Source organism: Pseudonaja textilis, chromosome 14, assembly GCF_049901715.1.
Source record: "Pseudonaja textilis isolate UNSWEBS1 chromosome 14, rPseTex1.2, whole genome shotgun sequence".
Lineage (NCBI taxonomy): Eukaryota > Metazoa > Chordata > Lepidosauria > Squamata > Elapidae > Pseudonaja > Pseudonaja textilis.
In genome coordinates, this window is record NC_142003.1 from 5,843,911 (window position 1) to 5,866,165 (window position 22,255).

The window sequence follows — 22,255 nt, forward strand, 5'->3', positions numbered from 1 at the left end:
TTAGAAACCAGGAGACAGTGAGTTCAAGTCCTACCTTAGAACCAGGAGATGGTGAATTCGAGTCTTACCTCAGAAGCCAGGAGATGGTGAGTTCAAGTCCTGTCTCAGAAACCAGGGGACGGCGAGTTCTTGTCCTGCCTCAGAAACCAGGGGATGGCGAGTTCGAGTCCTGCCTTAGAAACCAGGAGACCGTGAGTTCAAATCCTACCTTAGAACCAGGAGATGGTGAATTCAAGTCCTGCCTCAGAAACCAAGAGATGGTGAGTTCGAGTCCTACCTTAGGCATGGAGCTGCCAAGTGAGGAAAGGAAAATGCATTTTTAAACCTATCTGGGATTATTTGAGAATGCCGGATGGGGGATTCTGGGAGCTGAAATCCACTTATCTTTAAAGATGCCAAATCTGAAAAACACTGTATGAGCGGGGTGTGTGTGTGTGTGGAGGGGGAATTTGCTTTTTTTCTCTTTTTTTTTTCTTTTCATTACCGAGAAGAAGAAAAAAAACCTGACCGGAGGATGCCTAACTTGGGACTGAAACCGAGAGATAAAGACATGCGATCTGCAAAGCCTTTAAGCCTCGCTCGGTGCAACCCGCCTCAGTTGACATGGCTGCTGCCGGTGGCAGCCTGGTCCGCCATACGATTCCCCGAGAGTAAGTCAGTTGGCTCTCTCGGACCCACCCGAGTCAGGGAAGAAGACGACCTCTGTGGGGTTTTCACTGCAACCTCCCCACCTTCCCTGCTGGCCCAGGGGGGACCAGGGCAGCCTTTGGGAACCGGACGGCCCCGACTCTGAGCGTGCAACTCGAGGGAAAGGTTTCCACTGAAATGGGAACGGGTGGCAAGCCTGCCTGAGGATCGGGGTTGCACGCTTGCAAAGTAGCGGCAGATTATCCAAACCTGGAGGCAGGGAGACAGAAAAGCAGAGGAGAGAGAGAGAGAGGACAGAGGGAAGGAGGGAAGGAGGAAAGAAAGAAAGAAAGAAAGAAAGGAAGGAAGGAAGGAAGGAAGGAAGAGGGAGAGGGAGAAGGAAGGAAGAAAGAAAGTAGGAAGGAAGGAAGGAAGGAAGGAAGGAAAGCAAGGGGGAGGGAGAAAAAGAGAAGGGAGAGAGAGGGAGGGAGAGAGAGAGAAGGAGGAAAGGAGGGAGGGAGGGAGGAAAGAAAGGAAGAAAGAAGGGGAAGGAAGGAAGGAAGGACGAGAAAGAGAAGGAAGGAAGGAAGGGAAGGAAGGAAGGAAGGAAGGAAGGAAGGAATGAAGGAAGGAAGGAAAGAGAAAGCAATAGACATATATGGAAGGATAGAAGAAAGGGGAAGCATTTAGTAAGGAAGGAAGGAAGGAAGGAAGGAAGAAAGAGGGAGAGGGAGAAGGAAGGAAGAAAGAAAGTAGGAAGGAAGGAAGGAAGGAAAGCAAGGGAGAGGGAGAAAAAGAGAAGGGAGAGAGAGGGAAGGCGAGAGAGAGAAAGAAGGGGGAAAGGAGGGAGGGAGGAAAGGAAGGAAGGAAGAGAGAGGGGGAAGGAAGGAAGGAAGGAAGGAAGGAAGGAAGGAAGGAAGGAAGGAAGAAGAAGAAGAAAGAAAGAAAGGAAGGAAGGAAGGAAGGAAGGAAGGAAGGAGGGAGAAAGAGAAGGGAGGGAGAGAGGGAGGGAGAGAGAGAGAAGGAGGAAAGGAGGGAGGGAGGGAGGAAAGAAAGGAAGAAAGAAGGGGAAGGAAGGAAGGACGAGAAAGAGAGAAGGAAGAAGAAAGAAAGAAAGAAAAAAGAAGGAAGGAAAGAGGGAGGGAGAAAGAGAAGGGAGGGGGAGAGGGAGGGAGGGAGAGAAGGAGGGAGGAAGGAAGGAAAGAAAAAGAAAGAAAGGGAGAGGGGGAGGGAAGGAAGGAAGGAAGAAAGAAAAAGAAAGGGGGAGGGGAAAGGAAGGAGGGAAGGAAGGGAGAGAAACTCCCCATCCCAGGTGAGCTGAACGTGAGAACATTATGAGTTGAGACCGGCGTTACGCATGCGCATTGAAAGACCGCGCAGGCTATAAAAACCGAATCGGGCGCGCAAACTGCGAGGCTGAAATTTACACGGTCTGTTTTGCGCCGGGCGGATAGGATGGGGATGCCTGTGGGTTGGGCGTCTTGCAATGCGTGGTAAAGTTTTATTAATCTTTTTAGGCGTGGGAAGGGGGTCGTATGAATGCAGACCAGCTGAGCTTTCCCTTTTTCTTTCTGTTTTAGGCTCTTCTTTGGCTACTTTCTAAGCAGCATTTTTACCTCCGGAGCTCTCGAGTTCCCAGGTAACGGGAATTTCTCTTTGTTTGGAATGGGATATTCCAGGAAGTATCTTGGTTTCCCGTTGAATAATGTGGGCAACAAACTAGGTTTGCCCCTAAAGTTCAGAGCAAGCACCCAAAACAATGTGCCAAACTATCAATTCTGGTTTATAAACTATGGCTAATCCCAAACTGAGCAAACTACAATCGCTCTGAGCGCCCCTGGTGAAGCTGAGTTGCTTAGCCATAGTTTAGTCTCCTTCCTTTGGGTTAATGTGCGGTGAAAACTTAGACTTGGTGCTGTTAACCTGGTTTGATGGGATGAGTGAATGCTGTTGGTGATAATCTCCTATTGCAATCTAACCATGGTGCAACAGAAATGGGATAAATTGTTAAATTTGTTTTAAAATTCCCCCATATTGGTTTGGTGTTAATGCAAATGTGCTTCCCAGCTGCTGTGGTGATAAACTAGAGATTGGTGCTTAGTCTGTGATTTAAAGGCAATAATTGTGGTTTAGACAGTAAGCTAAAATCAAGTAATTCAGTTAGCCATGGCTTATGTGTAGTATCAATCCAGCCCTTTGTGTTCTCTCTGCTGTTTTACCCTGAGCCCTTAAAACAAGTCTCTCCAAACTTGGCAAGTTTAAAACTTGTGGACTTCAACTCCCAGAATTCCTGAACTAACAGGACTGGAGGAGGAATTCTGGGAGTTGAAGTCCACAAGTCTTAAAGCTGTCAGGTTTGAAGACCCCTGCCTTAAAATGACCACCAGCCATTAGAATGACCAACAACAACCCTGTGAGGTGGGTTGGGCCCAAAGTCACCCAGTTGGCTTTCATGCCTAAGGTGAGACTAGAACTCACCATCTCCTGATTATTGACTCAAGCTCACCCAGTTGGCTTTCATGCCAAAGGTGAGACTAGAACTCACCGTCTCCTGGTTATTGGCTCAAGCTCACCCAGTTGGCTTTCATGCCTAAGGTGAGACTAGAACTCACCGTCTCCTGGTTATTGGCTCAAGCTCACCCAGTTGGCTTTCATGCCTAAAGTGAGACTAGAACTCACTGTCTCCTGGTTATTGGCTCAAACTCACCAGCTGGCTTTCACAGCTAAGGTGGGACTAGAACTCACAGCCTCCTGCTTTTTAGCTTGGTGCCTTAACCACCAGGCCAAACTGGCATAGCATAGGGCAGTGATGGCTAACCTTTTTGTCGTCGTGTGCCGAAAATGCCCTTGTGCACCTGCACCCATAATGCAGTGTGCATGCAACCCCCCACCCTTCCCCTGCAACCCTGTCCAACCCTGGATGCACAGGCAGATACCCAACAACCAGCCGGTAGGCAGGGGGATGCGTGCATGCATTCGCAGTGGCTTAGTTCCAGCCGACCGCTTGTGTGCTGGCAGGAATGGCTCTGTGTGCCACTTCCGACATGCGTGCCATAGGTTCATCGTCATGGGTATAGGGTTTCCTGCTTAAGCAGGAGGTTGGACTAGAAGACCTCCAAGGTGCCTTCCACCTCTGTTATTCTCATAACAAAACAACAACAAATAATATTCACAAAGTAAGGGCTCTTGGTAATAAAGAGCAAGAATTAGCCATGGCTTAATGTGTTAATCCAGCCCGTGATAGTCTCTTTGGGGTCTTCCTCTTAACATGACCATCAGTGGTGTCTCCTGGTATCTTCAGGTGAGGCTGTTCTTGGAGTCAAACAATAGTGGAATATTTCACAAGAAGAGTTCTCCATTTCTCTACTCGTTGTAGAATACCTTATGCTACCAGACTTGAAATTCTAGACCTAGAAAACCATTGAATTATGCTGTCTTCAGTCTGATCTAAGTATGGTATATAAAATCATACATTGCAATGACTTACCTGTCAGTGAATATTTCAGCTTCAACCATAACAACACAAGAGCACACAATAGATACAAACTCGAGGTTAATCACACCAAACTGGATTGCAGGAAATACGACTTCAGCAACAGAGTGGTCAATGTCTGGAATACTCTACCCGACTCTGTGGTTTCTTCCCCAAACTCCAAAAACTTTAACCTTAGGCTGTCTACTATTGACCTCACCCCTTTCCTAAGAGGTCTGTAGGGGGTGTGCAGAAGCGCACCAAAGTGCCTACTGTCCCTGTCTTATTGTTTCTTTGTATTTTTCTTGCGTGTATCTATTTCATGTATTCATAACTACGTATATACTTATACCTATTATCTTGTAAGCAATTGACAAATCAAAATAAATAAATAAAAATAAATAAATAAATATAGAGCAGAAATAGAAATAACTCAAGAGGGAAGGTTTGGGTTGAAGAACTTCAATCAACATGGGCTTCATGGTTCATTACCTGCTGAGCAATATCTTCAAGCATTTTGATCTTGGAAAGGTGAAGTTTGTTAGCTAGCTAGAGGAAAATCTTCTCCAGCTGGCTTGATTTGACACGGCTAGCTGGGGAATTCTGGGAGTTGAAGTCCACAAGTCTTAAGGTTGCCAAGGTTGGCCCCTCGTCCTAATAGTTAAATGTGTCAACTTGGAGATCTTGCTATAGGTACGGCTGAAACTCTATAGTCCTACCTTGATCCGTTTTCTGGACAAGGGGTATCAAGAAAAGGTGGGCCTATCTTTTACAACAGGTACGGTGTCTTGCCACGATGACCCGTGGCGAATTTGGCTGCCAAAGGAAGTTGCCAATTTGAGCTCCTGGGACATAGACATTCTCGGTACGTGTGATCCTTCTTCAACTATTTGGACTCTTTGGTTTGAATTTATGCTTTTAGGAATGGGTTGCATCTGGAAGAGGAGGTGATTAAGAGAATAATCAAATATGCAGAAATGAGTAGATTGACATTAGCAATTAGAGAAGAAGAAAAAGTATTATAAAATTTGGGATTTATTTTATCAATGGCTAGATAGAAGAGTAAGAAACTGATTATAATAGCAATGATATATTATAATTGATTATTTGTAAATAAGCTATACTATGAATATAATTTAGTAAGAATTGAGTTTTGCTTCTAAAGATAGCCCGGAAATAAAACTAAAATTTAAATAATAGAATAATAGTGAGATAATATGATATGGGATGTTGATTAGAATATAATATGAATGTAAAGTTAGGAGGAGAGGATTATAGATATTTTGCACATATGTATACCAAACCGACACACTATAACTGAAAGATGGTTTTATTTGTTATTTGATACGTTATAAAAATAAACTTTTTTTTTTAAAAAAAGGAATGGGTTGCGTCTAACTCAAGGGTCCTCAAACTTGGCAAGTTTAAGCCTTGTGGACAACTCCCAGAATTCCTCAGCTAACATGACTGAAGGAGGAATTCTGGGAGTTGAAGTCCACAAGTCTTAAAGCTGTCAAGTTTGAAGACTCCTGGAATAGAATAGGAATAGAATTTGGAATAGGAATAGAGTTTAAAATAGAATGCAGAATAGAATAGAACAAAGATCTTCAAACTCAGCAGCTTTAAGACTTGTGGAGTTCAACTCCCAGAATTCCTGAGCTAACATGACCAGAGGAGGAATTCTGGGAGTTGAAGTCCACAAGTCTTCAAGCTGTCAAGTTTGAAGACCCCTGGCTTTAACCTTTTGGCTGGTTTTCTACAGATGGCAGTGGGGATGACATGGAAGACTGCCGTTATCAAATTGACTACGGAAAGCAAGTGTTGATGGTTGGGCACCAGAACTGTACTGAAATGGAGGTATGCCATTGTGAGGTGCTATGACTAATGTGGACTGGGGAATTCTGGGAGTTGGAAGTCCCCACATCTTAAAAGCTGCCAAGTTTGAAAAAACAAGAGGTCTCCAACGTGGCAATTTTAAGGCTTGTGGACTTCCAACTCCTAGAATTAGGGAATTGGATGGTGCTGAAGTCCTCTAATCAGGGGTGGGATTCTACCAGTTGGCACCTATTCGCTAGAACCGGTTCTTAACATTCTAAGCAGTTTGGAGAACCAGTTAGAAGAAATTCCTGGCCTAATCCTGTAAGGAAGGCAGGAAGGAAACATTCTGGTGTTGCTTACAGAAACTGCCTCTGTCTTAACCCTTATTGCATTCTTGGCAGGACTAGACTTCCTGTCTGGAACTTCTCTGGAGTTTTTTTCCCCCTCCTTTGCTGGTACTCTGCTTGTGTGGAGTGACCATTTAAAGTTACAATGGCACTGAAAAATGTGACTTATGACCATTTTTCATACTTACGACTGTTGCAGCATCCCCCACAGTCACGAGAGGCCAGGCGGGGAGCTGCGTGCCTCAATGTGAGTGATATTGAGTTGGCCACGCCCAGCCAATAACATGACCGCTAAGCCTCGTCGACCCGGTCACATGACCACCAAGCCACGCCTACCAGCTAAGCCACACCCACAGAACCAGTTGTTAAAAAATTTGAATCCCACCCCTGGCTCTAAGCACATAGTGCTTATAAGCAGCATCCTCAATAATGGGAAGCGAGTTTCCAATAATCTTCTCTGCTTGGGGGATTGGGGGGGAGCTGGCTGAGGAATTCTGGGTGTTGAAGTCCACCAGTCTTAAAGTTGCCAAGGTTGGAGACCCACGCCCTATGTCACTTTGTGGACTGGCCATATGCAAATCAATCATATGCTTTGTTGGACTCGTTGGGGTGGCTAACTCCTCAGTAAAGCAATCATCTACTCGAGAAGTTGCTCTCCAGGAATTCACAGCTTTGTCGGATGGGGGTCTTTCTGCGGTTTCTATCCCCAGGATAATAAACCACGCCTGAGATTCAGGTTGCAGTTCAACGCTACCGAGGGAGTTCGACCCCAGAATGAAACTTACAGCGTGGACTGCGACACCTTCCAGGCTGATGAAGCGTCATCCGACAATGGTTTTGCCAGCGCTACTACAAACTGCACCAAAAACGTCATGGCAGTAAGTGTGAAGGGCATCACTCTGCTGATCACCTAATTCCCAAGAACTGTCTTTTGTATATTTAGCCATGTAATATGGCTTTTTTGATTTTATCTTCTTCATCTTTTCTACCACCTTCTCGTATTAGTATTATTATGATTATTTTCTCTGTTGTTTTGCATGTAAACTGAGAGCTGCTATACCAGAGACAAATTCCTTGTGTGTTTAATCCCACTTGGTCAAAGTATTCTATTATATTCTTTATATTTGTTCTCTCTCCTTTCTTTTATTCTCTCTCCTATTTCTGTTCTATATTCTATATTCTCTTTTATTCACTTCTCCTCTGCTATTCTCTCCTATTCCCTATTTTATTTTCTCTCTATTCTACTCTCTCCTATTCTATTCTCTCTTCTATTTCTCTTCTCTCTATTTTCTATTCTTTTATCTTCTTCAATCCCTCTTTATTCCTCTTTTCTCTGTTCTCTTTTATTTTGTGTTTGTTGCATGGCTTATGTTTTCTGTTGTACAGATAGTCCTTGACTTAAAACAGTTGATTTAGTGACTGTTTAAACTTTCAACTCAATTCTTTTGAAAGTATTGAACTGTTTTGCTATTCATGCTCACATCCAAATATCTTCCACTTGTAGGTTACATTCCCAAGGCTTATTCCCACTTTTCGGGATGAACTCATGGTACGTAATCCAACTTTCTCAGGCAAGCTAGTTGAATCGTGTTTACCAGTAAAATTACACTGGGGGGAGGGGAGGAATCTATAATCTGGCTCACATTATAACGATTTATTTGATTGCAGTTGAGCGTGTGGTTTAATCACAGCTATTGTCACAAACTGCGGCTTAGTTGGGAGAAAAAAATGAATCTGTCTGCATGATTTTAATTAGACTTGCTGATATTTTTTTTTCAAGCCTTCTAAATGTGTGCATTGGCTGATAATGAAAGCGCACAAATTAAGTCTGGGGTTTTTTTTTTAGATTGCTGCTTGGAGATTTAAGATTTTAGGAGGCGTCCATCTGCACAGATGATGGAAATTTTTGAATATCTCTAAGGTCCTCTTCAATAAATATCTTAATGTCAACATCCATCCTGAGTATCCAAATAAAAAATCCAGGACCATTTTATTTCTGAAAAGCTTACTGTGTTATTGAATACCTTGCATAGTAATCTCGAGGCAAAATTAACTCCCGAGATTCCCAGGCACCAGTTCATAGTATTAAACTTCATAGTATTTGAGGGGCTGCCACAGAGAGAAGGAAGGGGTTAAGCTATTTTCTAAAGCACCTGTAGGCCAGACAAGGAAGAACGGATGGAAACTGAACAAGGAGAGATTTAACCTGGAAATAAGGAGAAACTTTCTGACAGAACAATCAACCAATGGAACAGAAGTTGCCCTTGGAAGTTGTGGAAGCGTCATCACTTGAGACTCTCAAGAAGGGATTGGACTCCCATCTGTCAAAAGTGGTGTAGGGTCTCCCACTTGGGCAGAGGGGTTGGATTAGATGACCTACAAGGTCCCTACCAACTCTATTTCTTATCTGTTAAACAATGATTTTTCCCAGCCAAACCCCCAGGCTTCCATGTAGACCAAGTTCTCTTTGTTATGGGAACCGTCTGCCTCAACTTCACACCTGTTAAAATGTCCTTGAAAAGCTTCCAGACTCCCTCAAGCTTCAGTGGAGCTGTAGAAGTTTCGTTTCTCTAGATAACCCGTTCGTAAGCACCGTCGGAATGGAATGCTTTTAAAAGTGGGGTCTGAAGTTTGAAGAACAGATTCTGAAACGTGGTTAGTGCAAACCTATCTTGGTCCAAGATCCTTCTTAACGTTGTGGCTTTTTATAGGGCGCCCGGCCTGGAATGGAGCCTCAAGTGGCAGCTGCAATGGAGTGGATCGTATCGATCGAGGATAATGGCCGGATCCATCATTTGAGTCTCAGGCAGGCGATTCAACAAGGCTATAATTTCTTTTCTGATGCCAGTGATATCATTATCCAAGTCCCATTTAATGCTAGAGGAGTCGCAGTTTACAAGGTACAAGAAATGAGAAATAGATTTGATTGCTTATTGCACCCTAGACTGTTATTAAGTGTTGTACCTTATGATTCTTGACTCTTGATGAATATCTTTTCTTTTTATGTACACTGAGAGCACAGCTGACTTTCAAGCCTAATGGTAATGATGCGCTATGAGATAATTTATTTAATTTATATGGCCGTCTATTCGCCCATGGCGACTCGAGGCAGCTTGCACAATGTAAAACCATATTTAAAACAAAAAATAAAAATAAAAAACAATAAAAACTAACAAAAAGAATCACATTAGTAAAATACAATAGAACAAAATTTGGGAGGGGGAAATGGTGATGATGTAGTGATGGGCAACCTTTTACTTTAATGGTTTGGATCAAGACCTCCTTTGGGATTGGATATTGGCATAAAACACTTTCTAGAATGTTGAAAGCATGAAACGTGACTATATGTCTTACAGCAAGATGACCACGTGTTGTACACAGTAGCCATCAAGCTAACTTATGGGCCACCTGAGCAGCGCCTGACTCTGGAATCAAGAATGATCTGCGCCCCAGGTGAAAACTTTTGTTTCCAAGATTCTGCTTCTACATCGGATATGGAGATATTGGCGTCACGGCTGTTCCATCTGTAGTTTTGTCATGTTCTTTGTCATTAGCGGATTCTTTTTATCCTTTCCTTTATCTTACACACCTTTTTCATGCATGAAGACCCAAGTATTTTTCCTTATCTTCCTTTCTTGATCCAAGTTTTGTTTTCTCATCGGGTAGGGAAATGGATTAATTGAAGTCTGACAAAGCTGAACTCAGAAAATATACAAAACTTGAATACGATTTGGCATGTTGTGTGTAAATGCAACAATTATGGTTTGGAAATCATGGTTTATCGTACCACATTAGGCCTGAATATCATAATGGGGTTATTAAACTCACCAGATTAATATAATGTGGTTGGTCTGACATCCCATACTTTTTGGAGGAGGTATATTATGCAAGCTTCTAATCAGGATCGAGGTTTTTCTTGAAGAACCTCAACATGCAGAAGACCATTACAAATTGGAGAATTGGTTTGGAAAATCTTCAATCTTTCCCCTCAACTTTTCAGGCCCAGCAGTCTGTAATTCGACCCACATGATGGTGATTCTCCCAGCTTTCCCAGGAAAATTGACAGCTGTCAGTCTGAATGAGAAGAACATGCTGGTACACCAACTTCAAGCCAATGGCATTGGTGTGGATACCAGAAAAGGAGTAAAGTTGTATATTCCCAAAAGACTTCTGAACACTCGGGTAAGTTACTTGGGTTTGAGGACATATTTCACGAGACCAAAAAAAATGTCGGGGGTTGTTTGGTGGTTGGGGAATTCTGGTAGTTGAGGTCTACAAGTCTTGAAGTTACCAAGGTTGGAAACCCCTGGTCTTAAAAAGTACAAGAGCTGGCTGGGGAATTCTGGGAATTGAAGTCCACTTCTAAAAGTTCCCAGGGTTGAGAAACTAGAATGTATTACAATAGGATCATATGTTGATTAACCATCAGGTCTAACTGCTCCTCTGTCTTAAAAGTTGCAATTCTGATGAAAGCAGTGGAATAATTTTATCTCTGATTTTCCAGGCCTACAGAGATCATGATTGCTCAGGTATTCAGTTGTACGTTGCGTCCTTGACTTTGAATTTTGACTACCGTGGGGAAATAGCCACCATGGTGAGCTATCCAGAATGTCCTTGTGAACAAAATGCACCAATAGGTGAGGATTTTAACATCGCTGCTAAAAAAAAATCGATCTTCAAATGTGGCCTGCAAAGATCTAAACATCCTATTGTGGTTATGGGCCAACTTTCTTGAGAAGCCCCAATGCAGAGAATATGCCACTTCTGTCTTTCTACTTCAGTTGACAAAATGCACACACCTTTCAGCCTTGTTAACACATTTTCTGACCAACAAATTGATATGTGCTTGGGTCTCATGGTGAATTTAGATCCTTTAGCAATTTCCCCCACCTTTTCTCTCCCACAAATGATAAAGCTATAATTTTGGGGCTGCTTTCTCTGTGGAATGGATGTTGGGGTTTTGTATTTAAGGTAACTGAGGATTATCTGTACTAAAATATGTTAAATATGTCATAAGTCTCTCTGGAAGGTCCATTGTAACTTCAAATGGGTCACTAAGTAAGAACTATCTAGTAAAATATGTTCAGTAGGTCATAAATATCACCGGGGAGATCCATTGCAACTTTGAATGGTTGGTAAGTGAGGATTATATGTATCTATTTGTTAAATATATCATAAGTCTCTCTGGAAGGTCCATCGTAACTTCAAATGGTCATTAAGTGGGAACTATCTGTAGTAAAATATGTTCAATGTGTCATTAGTATTTTTGTGGAATCCATCAATGTTGAATAAGTGAGGACTATCTGTACTAACATATGCTAAATATGTCATAAGTGTCTCAGGATGGTCCATTGAAATGTTGAATGGTCACCAATGAGAACTAAAAACAGGGCCAAAATCAGACAGACATTGTTGGTGTTCCCTGGTTGGGTCATGAAATGTCTGCAACCAGCCAGCCAACCTCCCTCAAAGAGGAGCAAGGACTCCCCGATGCCACCCTGAGCTACAGATAATTCTCTTCGGTTGGACTCATTGTGGCTTATCGTGGTTGTAATACGTGATACCCGGCTTCCTTACAGTCTCCGTATGCACTCAAGACGGACACATGGATTTTGAGATAGCGAGCAGCAGTACGAAACCGGACTTAAACCTGGATACCCTCAGGCTTAGAGACCCCACTTGTGGGCCCGTCCCCGGGTCGGCTTCGAAAGACCGAGTCCACTTCCGTGTGCCGCTCAACGATTGCGGGACCACGGTGAAGGTGAGTTCCTCAGGGGAACCTGGTTGGTTCTCCTGCTTCGCCAACACAGGTTGCCCTTGAATTACGACCGCCATTGAGCCCCAAAGGTTTGTTGCTAAGGGAGACAGCTGTTAAGTGAGTTTTGCCTCATTTTATGACCTTTCTTGCTGCCACTGTTAAGTGAATCACTGCAGTAGTTAAGTTAGTAACACGGTTCTTAAGTGAATCTGGCTTTCCGTGCTGATTTGGCTGGTCAGAAGATGGCAGAAAGGGATCACATGACCCCAGGATATTGCACCCGTCGTAAAAATAAGTTGGCAGGTGTCCCAGTTTTGATCACGTGACCACAGGGGTGTTGCAAAGTGGTGCGGTGGCCTAGAGGTGGAGCTCTCACCTTATAATCAGGAGGCTGTGAATTCGATCCTAGGTAGAGGCAGATATTTCTCTCTCTGGACACAATGGGAATATATCTGCTGAACAAAACTCCTCATTGTTGACAGGAAGGGCATCCGGCCATTAAAACACCCTGCTAGCTCCATTCTGTTGCCCAGAGTCCACCCCACAAGGGATTATGGGGTCATTAAAATGACGATGATGACCACAGGGGTGTTGCAATGGTTGTAAGGATGAAAAATGGTCATAAGTCACTTTTTTTCAGTGCTTTTGTAACTTCGAAGGTTCGCTGAAGGAATGGTTATCATGTATTTGTACCCTTTTGTGCTTCCAGATTGTTGGTGAGAAGATCATTTATGAAAATGAAGTGAGTACCTTTTGGCCAGATCAACCTCCACGCTGGATCACCAGAGACAGCGATTTCAGGTGAATCTGGCTTGGCTGTTATGTGGAGCTCAAGATTCTTGACCTCCACGTAAGATCATTTTCTATGGGTATTTGTGCTTTTCCATTCGTGCACAATTCCAGCAAAATTGGGGTTTTTGCTCGAGAACACTTGGATTGCAATGCTTTTTTGGGGGGAATATGCATTGATGGTAAGTGCAATAAAAATGTTGATTTTTGCCAATTGGCCCAGCCTCTATTTAGTAACTTTGGAAGCGACGGATAAAACTTGAATTCTGAGGGTGTGACTCCGCGCAAAGTTCATTGTTTTGAAACTTGCGCAGTCAATATTCATAAGAGTTCATGCCATTGACCTAAATGATGTAACATTATGTAGCTATATAATTCTGGATTGAATGAATATCCTCTTCCCTGCTGTTGGTTGGTTCATGACTGAAAACCAGATAGCAAAAAAGATTTTTTTAAGCTCCTGCTTTAAAAAAAAAATCATACCTGGATGATTATGTCTCTGCCTTGTACGTGGCGATTTCTGCAATCAATCTTCTGCATTTTCAGTTAGGATGATCATTTAAAGCGGAGCTTTTTGTGCTGTTGTCTAAATTGTGCATTTGGATGCACGCTAATCTTTTAGGCTGTGATTGATAGACGTGGCTGGCTTTTATTTAATCCACTAAGCCGAAATTCACCTTATGACTGAGGAGTGACGTGTAAACCCAGTCATGTAAGAAATAGGCTACAGTTCTTTAAATGCAGGAGGGTAAGAATAATAGAATTGAAGCGAGAGAGGTTTTCATTCTTTTTTTTTTCCTTCTTCCCTCAATTGATTATGAAATGAGATACTGCAGATCTGAGCAGGTGGTTAAGAAGAGAGATCTTTTGACTTAAAACAACATTAGAAGACCTGAAACTCTGGCTGAATCTTGGCAGGGAAATAAAATCTTTGAATGCAGATGAATTAGGGAAAGAATTGTCCCCTTCCAGCCAGGCACACATACAGGCAGTCCTCGACACAATTGAGCCTCAAATTTACATTGCTAAGTTTTGCCTCATTTTACCACAGTTGTTAAGTGAATCACTGCAGTTGTTAAGTCAGTAGCATGGATGTGAATCTGGCTTCCTTGTTGACTTTGCTTATCAGAAGGTTGCAAATGACTCTGGGAGACGATGCAACCGTCACAAGTACATGCCAGTTGCCAAGCATCTGAATTTTGATCACATGACCACGGGGATGCTGCAACGGGTGTTAAGGGTGAAAAAACGTCATCATTTGCTTTTTTTCAGTGCCATTGTAACTTTCAACATCCACTAAATCAAGGGTTTTCAAACTTGGCAAGTTTAAGACTTGTGGACTTCAACTCCCAGAATTCTTCAGCTAACAGGAGGAATTCTGGGAGTTGAAGTCTACAAGTCTTAAAGCTGTCAATGTTTGAAGACCCCTGCGCTAAATGTATGGTATGTAAATAGAGGGCTGCCTGTATACATGTATTTAGAAAATGTTTGTGACCCAAAAAACAGCACAGTGCAAATTCTGGTGAACTGCACTTGGAAACACTGAGGTTCAAACAGGTTTTGGTGAAGCCGATGGCACATACATCTTTTGGTATGCTTGTAATAGGATGTGAGAATGACCTTGGGAGACAGGAGGCAGTATTCATAACTATGTGTTTACTTATACCTATTATTTTACAAGCAATTGACAAACCAAATAAAATAAATAAAATAAAAAAATAAAGATGGCCCGGTAGTTAGAATGCAGAATTGCAGGCTAACTCTGCCCACTGCCAGGAGTTTGATCCTGACCGGCTCAAGGTTAATTCAGCCTTCTATCCTTCCAAGGTCAATAAAAGTGAAGACCCAGATTGTTGGGGGCAAGAGGCTGTCTCTATAACCAGTGCTGTAGAGCACTATGAAGTGGTACAACTATGGAGATTCTCCGTCGTCCTAACTCATAGTTGTCCCAAAGGTGCTTTTTCAAGAGGCAACTGGACTTTCTGGTTTTTCTTTGACGACGTTTCGCTTCTCATCCAGTTCTGAACTGAAGAAGCTTCTTGGATGAGAAGCGAAACGTCTTCAAAGAAAAACCAGAAAGTCCAGTTGTCTCTTGAAAAAGCACCTTTGAAGCTGAATATAAGTGCTATTGATAATTGCTTGGCAATATTCAATGAGAGGTGTTCAAATCCAAAGCAAGGACGGAGGTGGAAAAGGCATCTTGGAAGGAATAGAATAGAATAACAGAGTTGGAAGGGACCTTGGAGGTCTTCTAGTCCAACCCCCTGCCTAGGTTGGAAACCCTACACTAGGATCCTCCCTAGTTCTTTGGGAAGTAAAGGTAAGCGAGGAGAGGCGTGCGTTCAGATTTTCAAGATAACTTCACCCTAAAGATAGTGTTGGTGCTCAGGTTTTTGGTTACCTGTCCAGACTACGTCAAAGGGCTGACGTTATTCAACTTTTCTTCCAGGTTGACCGTGGTTTGCTCATACGAGAGTACCGATACTTCCTTGAACGTCAAGATAAACACGCTTCCTCCTCCCGAGCCTGCAATCAACCAGGGTCTACTTTCTCTTCTTCTCCTCATTTATCCAGGTGAGATATTTCAATTCATGGCTAGGTGGTGGGAGATATTTCTTCATTGCAGTTTTGCATCTTATTACTTCCAGTATAGGGACGCGGTGGCTCAGTGGCTAAGATGCTGAACTTGTTGATCAGAAAGGTCGTCAGTTCGGCGGTTCGAATCCCTAGCACTGCATAACGGAATGAGGTCCCGTTACTTGTCCCAGCTTCTGTCAACCTAGCAGTTTGAAAGCATGTAAAAAATGCAAGTAGAAAAATAAGGACCACTTTGGTGGGAAGGAAACAGTGTTCCTCCGTGCGCCTTCGTCGTTTAGTCCTGCGGGCCACATGACCACGGAGACGTCTTCGGACAGCGCTGGCTCTTCGGCTTTGTCATAGAGATGTGCACTGTCCCCTAGAGCTGGAAACCACTAACAGGGGAACCTATACCTTATTTCCAGTATCTAGAGCAGTGTTTATCAACCTTGGCAACATTAAGAGAAGTGGACTTCAACTCCCAAAATTCCCAGCATGGCTGACTGGGGAATTCTGGGAATTGAAGTCCACACACCTTAAGATTGCTACGGTTAAGAAACTCTGATTTTAGAAGATTCTCAGTTTGTAAAAAATACTTCCCAGAAGTTCCAGCTGATGTAGATCTAATGTATCCATAGTTATCTGGATGAAGCTCTTTAAAAATAACCAAAGAGTTAATTTTACACACTTTGTAATAATTTCTGTAATTTGCATAATGTCATCGTTTATAGAAATGACCTAAATTGCTGCAAATGATGTCTTTTTGCTTTTAAAAGACATTGGGAAGAAAGAGGGTGCCCTAACGGCCTATTAAATTGAAGTCTCCTTCGGGTGTGCAGTTAATGCACATAAACATAATTACATGCGGATTGGGGGTTTTTGTCTTCTGTCTTAATGTGTGCCTTAAAAGGCTGCCAAACCAGAAAGTCATAAGTTTAAAAAGCTAAACTAAAGTAGAGCTGCCCGTATAATATTTTTTCCAATTTGGAAACATTAACTTGAAATCCAGTTTTAAACTGCTTAGATGGAGTCCACAGAGATTGAAGCGGTAGATAAATGGTGTGTAATAAAATTTGAAAAATGTGCTGAGCAGTGGTGGGATTCAATATTTTTTTTTAACTACCAGTTCTGTGGGTGTGGCTTAGTGGGTGTGGCAGGGGAAGGAAATTGCAAAATCCCCATTTCCTCCCCACCCACTAACCTGCTTTCCAGCTCCATTCTCCTGTGCAGGGCAACCAAAGAAGACCAGCCAATCAGCTGGGACTTGGGAGATGGAGAATAGATGGTGGCAGGACCAGTCAGAGGTGGTATTCTGCTACTGGTTCTCCAGAACCGGTAAGAACCTGCTGAATACCACCTCTGGTGCTGAGAAAAATGGAGAAAAAAGTAGTATTTTAGAAGCTTCGAACAACTAAATTTCTCAGCACAAGCACTGAGGTTTTTTGGAACTGGGTTAAAGATGCTGGCGTAACAAATGTCAAATGATTTTGGAAGCCAAATCCTGACATGCTTGAATGGGTTGTGTGAATGCCACCAGGGTTGGCAAACGCTAGGCGGGAAGTAGCAGCCCCAAATCTGGTTTCTTGTTTTGCAGATGAGTCCTACTCAGTTCCTTACACAAATGACCAATATCCACTTGTGAAATATCTGCGACAGCCCATTTTTCTGGAAGTTCAAGTCCTTAACCGAAATGACCCAAACATCCATTTAATGCTGGAGCACTGCTGGGCTACCCTATCCTTGGAGCCTTCATCTTTGCCACATTGGAACATTGTGGTTGACGGGTAAGTGGCCTTTATTTTCCGTATTTTTATTCGTGTACCTATTTGTATCCTGCTTTTATTATTTTTACAAATAACTCATCTTTGTAAACATATCCAAACATGCTTTCATCTTCCTATTTTCCCCACAACAACAACAACAATCTTGTGAGATGGGTTGGGCTGAAAGAGAGGGACTGGCCCAAAGTCACCCAGCTGGCTTTCATGGTAAGGCTGGACTAGAACTCACCGTCTCCTGGTAATTGGCCCCAAGTCATCCAACTGGTTTACATGCCTAATGCGGGACTAGAATTCACCATATTCTGGTGATTGGCCCCAAATCACCCAACTGGTTTCAATGGCTAAGGTGGGACTAGAACTCACAGTCTCCCGCTTTCTAGCCTGGTGCCTTAACCACTAGACCATGCTGGAAAAGGTGCAGATACAAAGAGTCTTGAGCCTGTCACCAAATCAACCAAGATAAAATCCTGACCGAATTGAACATTCAACCAGGTTTATGTTGTCTAAAGACAGGCATTACCGTTTCTACCTGATCCACTTGAACCCTAGTGTGTGGCACAAACCTTGTGCAAAACGGTTGCGTGAATTGCAGAACCCGTGAATTACACAGCGTTAGTTTGTAATAATACAACCAGTCCCTAAAGACAGGATATTTTATTTTATTTATTATTATTTTTAATTTTTAATTTTTTTATATTTTATATTATTTTATGTTTTATATTTTATTTTTATTTGCAAAAATATACTGCTCTGCTGGTTGCTTCTAAACAATCCCTGCAGGTTTTCCAAAGAGAGAAGAATGAACATTGGATTAACGCTGATTTGCTTCTTTTCATAGATGTGAATATGAACTCGACAATTACAAAACCATCTTCCATCCAGTCGGCCCGGCGGTCAGTTACGCTAATTTCCGCCAAAGATTTGAAGTGAAGGCATTCGCTTTTGTCTCCAATGGCAAAACTCTGTCCAATCACGTGAGTTTCCGCTGAAAATCCTTGCAAGATTGATTTTTCTTTTTCCTGCCAGACCTGGAGCAGTAATTGGAAAATTGCTCCTGTAATTTAACTAGCCCATATGGAGCCCTCAATTATTCTTGGTGTAGGTCCCCAGAATTTTCTCCCCCTGTTACTAGCAGATTCATTCACATGATGGCTGAAAATTGCTGGTGAAATTTGCTATGCTTTTACTGCAGAAAATTGAACATCAACCTTATAATTATTCACTTAGTGGCCAAAGTTATAAGGGCGCTTTAAAAAGTGACTTATGGCTGTTTTTCACACTTAAGACCATTGCAGCATCTCCATGGTCGTGTGATCAAAATTCGGACACGTGGCAACTGGTTCACAGTTACGACGGTTGCAGACTCCTGGGGTCCTGTGATCCCATTTTACAACCTTCTGTCAAGCAAAGTCCACGGGGAAAAGCCAGATCCACTTAACAAGCGTGCTAGGAAGGGTTGTAAAATGGGGCAAAACTCACTTATCGGCTACCTCACTTAGGAACGTAATGCTCAATTGTGGCCATTAAGTCGAGGACTCGCTGTGTAGCAGTTAGTGACTCATTTGTTCAGCTTTAACCTTGAGAGGAAGCTACGTAAATTCATTGTAAATGTGGAGTAGCCCGACTGTGTCTTTTGCCTTTTAGTTGATCCACAGGAGGTTGTAGGCTGACAGCTTTCCTTTCCTCCTAGGTGTATTTTCACTGCAGCGTTATCCTCTGTGACAGGCAGCATCCAGATTCTCCGCTGTGTTCTTCTCGATGTCCCCGTTCTTCCAGGAAAAGACGAGGTAAGGGTTACGGTCATCCTGAAAGATCTCAGTTGAGATAAAGATTAAAAAAGGGACATGAGAAGAATCAAATGGTATGGCTAAGCTAGCGTGTCCTTTAAATTTGTTTTCTGCATTTAACTCCAACCTGATTTTTTAAAAAAATGTTTCTCAAGCTTTTTAAGATATTCGGACTTCAACTTCCACAATTCCCCAGCCAATTCTGGGAATTGAAATGCATAACATCTTAAAATTGCCAAGGTTGAGAAACACTGTTCTCGGTGGATTAATACCCTAAGCTACACAGATTTACCCTGTGGCCAATGAATCAGACAGACAGACAGACAGACGGACAGATGAGAGCGATGTGAGTGGCCTGGTAGTTCGCCTCCCAGTCGGGAAGTTTGAGAGTTCAATCCTAGGTAACAGCAGATATTTCTCTCTTGGATGCAGAGAAAAAGAATTTGCTGTGAACTCTTATGTGGTGTCAGGAAGGGCATCCGGACAGTAAATGCTCGGTTCCATCCAGGAGCCCTAGGTCTACCCTGAATTAAGGGATTACAGGGTCATAAAAGGGGATAGATAGGTGGGTAGATATGTGGATAGATAGATGGGTAGATGGGTACAGTAAGTAGGTAGGTAGGTAGATAGACAGACAGACAGACGACAGATGAGAGAGAGAGAGAGATGTAGGTAGATTAGATAGATATGATGGATGGATGGATGGATAGATAGATAGATAGATGGATAGAAAGATAGATAGATGACAGAGATGAGAGAGAGAGAGAGAGATAGGTAGATTAGATAGATATGATGGATGGATGGATGGATAGATAGATAGATAGATGGACAGATAGATAGATAGATGACAGAGATGAGAGAGAGAGAGAGAGAGATGTAGGTAGATTAGATAGATACGATAGGTAGGTAGGTAGGTAGGTAGATAGACAGACAGATAGGCAGGCAGGCAGGCAGGCAGGTACATACATACATACATACATACATACATTATATACATTACACACAGACGCCAAATCCTTAAGAATTCTGGGATATGAAGTTCCATTGTACTAAAAGGTAACTTTTGGGGCCGAGTAGTCTTACGGCAATAAACCATAATTTTCTGCCTGCAGAGGAGGCAATGGAAAAGTCCGCAGTTGTGACTCTGCCGCACGCTGTCATTTTGGTACCGGAGGAGCAGTTTAACATGCAAGGTACGTCATCCTTAATTATTGTAGCAATCGTGGGAAGCGTCTGTTAAGCTCCCAGGTGCCCTTGGGGCCCAAGTTATGCAAATGCAGCAGGTGGTGGAAGCCTCCCTTCTATGTTTGAAAGTCGAAAGGCAGAGAAGGATGAACGAGAGATGAATTCCATCGCTTGGAGGCTTTTTAAGGAGAGACCGGACAGCCATTCGTCTGAAATGGCAATAGGGGTATAGCTCCTGCCTCGGCAAGGGGGTTGGACTAAATGACCTTATTCACAGGTCTCTTTGCCGTGATGTGAAGCTATTGGTTTTCCCCACCTTTTTAAAAACCTTTTTTTGTATCCTTCCCACAGGCCAGCAGAAGCTGAGCACCAAGGTGTGGATTGCCGTTTCTTTGATAACCGTGTTTGCCCTTTTGACTGCCGTGGGTGTGGTCCTGGTTTTGTTATTCCGAAGGCGGAAAGGATCTGGCTTGATCAATTGAATAAAAAGATCTCCCGATTACCTGGATGTGTGCGCGACGTTCTTTCACTAAGCCATAACATGATGGCTTGCTGGTAACCTTTTTTTTACACTGTGTGTGAACCCATCCAGTTAGGGCTTCCCCTAATCAAGGAACGAAAGAAACCTGGGTTAAGCCTGGGTGAGATCCAGACTGTTGGAAGAAATAGCCTTCTGGGTTCGGTTCCAAGTGGGGAAGAAAGACACCGGAAACACGGTGACTGCTTGGAAAGATGGTTTAGTGGTGGACAGGATCACATGGTTTGGGTGAAGAAAGAAGGGCTGATATATGCTGAGAGTGCAATTGTTTTATACCCTCTGTTGGGATTTGAATTGGAGCGTGTATTCTGATTGGTTGTCAGACTCCCATGGGGCCATGCAGGGGCAACTCTGTAGGCTGTCCTGAGTCCCAGGCTTGGTTGAGCCTTGCTGGATGATGATGATGTAATGAAAGGGCTTTGGGCAATTCCTATTATACAGTAGCTCTACTTGGAGTAGATCTTTGTTATGTAAAATAAACTGGCCTAGGCCAGAGTAATGGTCCAAGGTGCAGGGGCTGAGTTTCTGCCTCTCTGAGTTTCTACTTTTCTTTTCTATTCTACCTTTTTAATATATCCTAAAATATTTCATTTTCCTAGGAGAGGGGCGGGTTTTAACTTCCAACAATACGGACCGAAATTTGGTGGATTGCATGTTAGACTCCCCCTTCTCTGGCAGTCTAATTCCTCTTGTAACGCTCTTAATACTCTGAGATATATTCCTGCTTAACTATCACTTTGAAATAGCCTCTTCAAAGGGTTTGAGCTCTTTTCTTCGCCCCCCCCCCCTTTTCTGCGTTTGCAAAAAGCAACTGTTTGATCTTGGGCGGAGGAGGGTTTGCGTAGCCTGTTTGGAAGCTTATGATGAGGGACTGGAGTGATCTTACACCTCCTCCAGCTCTTGCAGCTTTGTGCTTCTGCATAATTTGGTGGATCATCAGTTGCTTCTCAGCACTCCTGTTTTCTCACACAGCAGGCGAGAATTCCTCTTCGGCAGACAATATGGTTTTTTATGTGACCTTTTCATAAGGAATGTAGGCATTTACTCTTAGGGTCTGGTTGCTAGAAATGCCACATATCTAAAATACAAAATGATCCCACTTTTCTATATATTTCCATCTTTTTTTTTGTAAATTTTATTTGAGTTTTCACCAAAAAATACAAATAAAACATATTTTTTGAAAGTAGCGTAATCCCGGGTTACATTTCTTCGTACAGACACAAATTCAATTTCATGCTCATTTTCATATTCTATTCCATATCTTATTACTGTTTTACATTTTCTACATAGCTTCTCCCCTCTTTGAATTTTCTCAATTTTATTTTAATTATCTCATCTCAATTCAAATCATTATATTTATACTTTTTGTCTGTCCTGTTTCAATTATCTATTATCTTTTCTCATTAAACAAAGTTTCTCCTGTAGTTGCTGATTGGAGTATGACACCTTTATATCTTTTAAGTTTATCCATTTAACTCTTATTTAAGCTTCAATATATACCTTAAAGTTATAACATTCAATATAATACATAACTTCCATTCGGATTCTGCTTGGTACATTCTTAAAATACACACTA

General features: G+C 42.6%; 1 protein-coding gene across 2 annotated transcripts; it reads left to right on the plus strand.

The window, feature by feature from the left end:
* The first annotated feature begins 84 nt into the window (after window positions 1-84).
* ZP2 (zona pellucida glycoprotein 2) lies at window positions 85-20,647 on the plus strand. 2 transcript variants are annotated; one of them, XM_087912725.1, is made up of 18 exons: window positions 85-260; window positions 2,208-2,266; window positions 4,878-4,964; window positions 5,862-5,956; window positions 6,975-7,142; window positions 7,769-7,813; window positions 8,976-9,164; window positions 9,621-9,717; window positions 10,265-10,446; window positions 10,769-10,901; window positions 11,844-12,025; window positions 12,732-12,823; window positions 15,261-15,385; window positions 16,983-17,172; window positions 18,008-18,143; window positions 18,860-18,956; window positions 20,069-20,149; window positions 20,493-20,647. In XM_087912725.1, the coding sequence occupies exons 1-18, from the start codon at window positions 223-225 to the stop codon at window positions 20,621-20,623; spliced, it is 2,127 nt and encodes a 708-aa protein (XP_087768851.1). In that variant the 5' UTR covers window positions 85-222; the 3' UTR covers window positions 20,624-20,647. The 2 variants fall into 2 exon arrangements, with proteins under 2 accessions (XP_087768851.1, XP_087768850.1); XM_087912724.1 differs by lacking the exon at window positions 85-260 and adding an exon at window positions 454-650.
* Window positions 20,648-22,255: the final 1,608 nt, after the last annotated feature.

Bases quoted from the DNA above. Each gene is read 5' to 3' on its own strand.
- ZP2 (XM_087912724.1), top strand. From the start codon at position 604: ATGGCTGCTGCCGGTGGCAGCCTGGTCCGCCATACGATTCCCCGAGA. The intron at 5,957-6,974 runs GTATGCCATTGT...TTCTATCCCCAG, and splicing joins AGAACTGTACTGAAATGGAG to GATAATAAACCACGCCTGAG. The intron at 15,386-16,982 runs GTGAGATATTTC...CTTGTTTTGCAG, and splicing joins TCTTCTCCTCATTTATCCAG to ATGAGTCCTACTCAGTTCCT.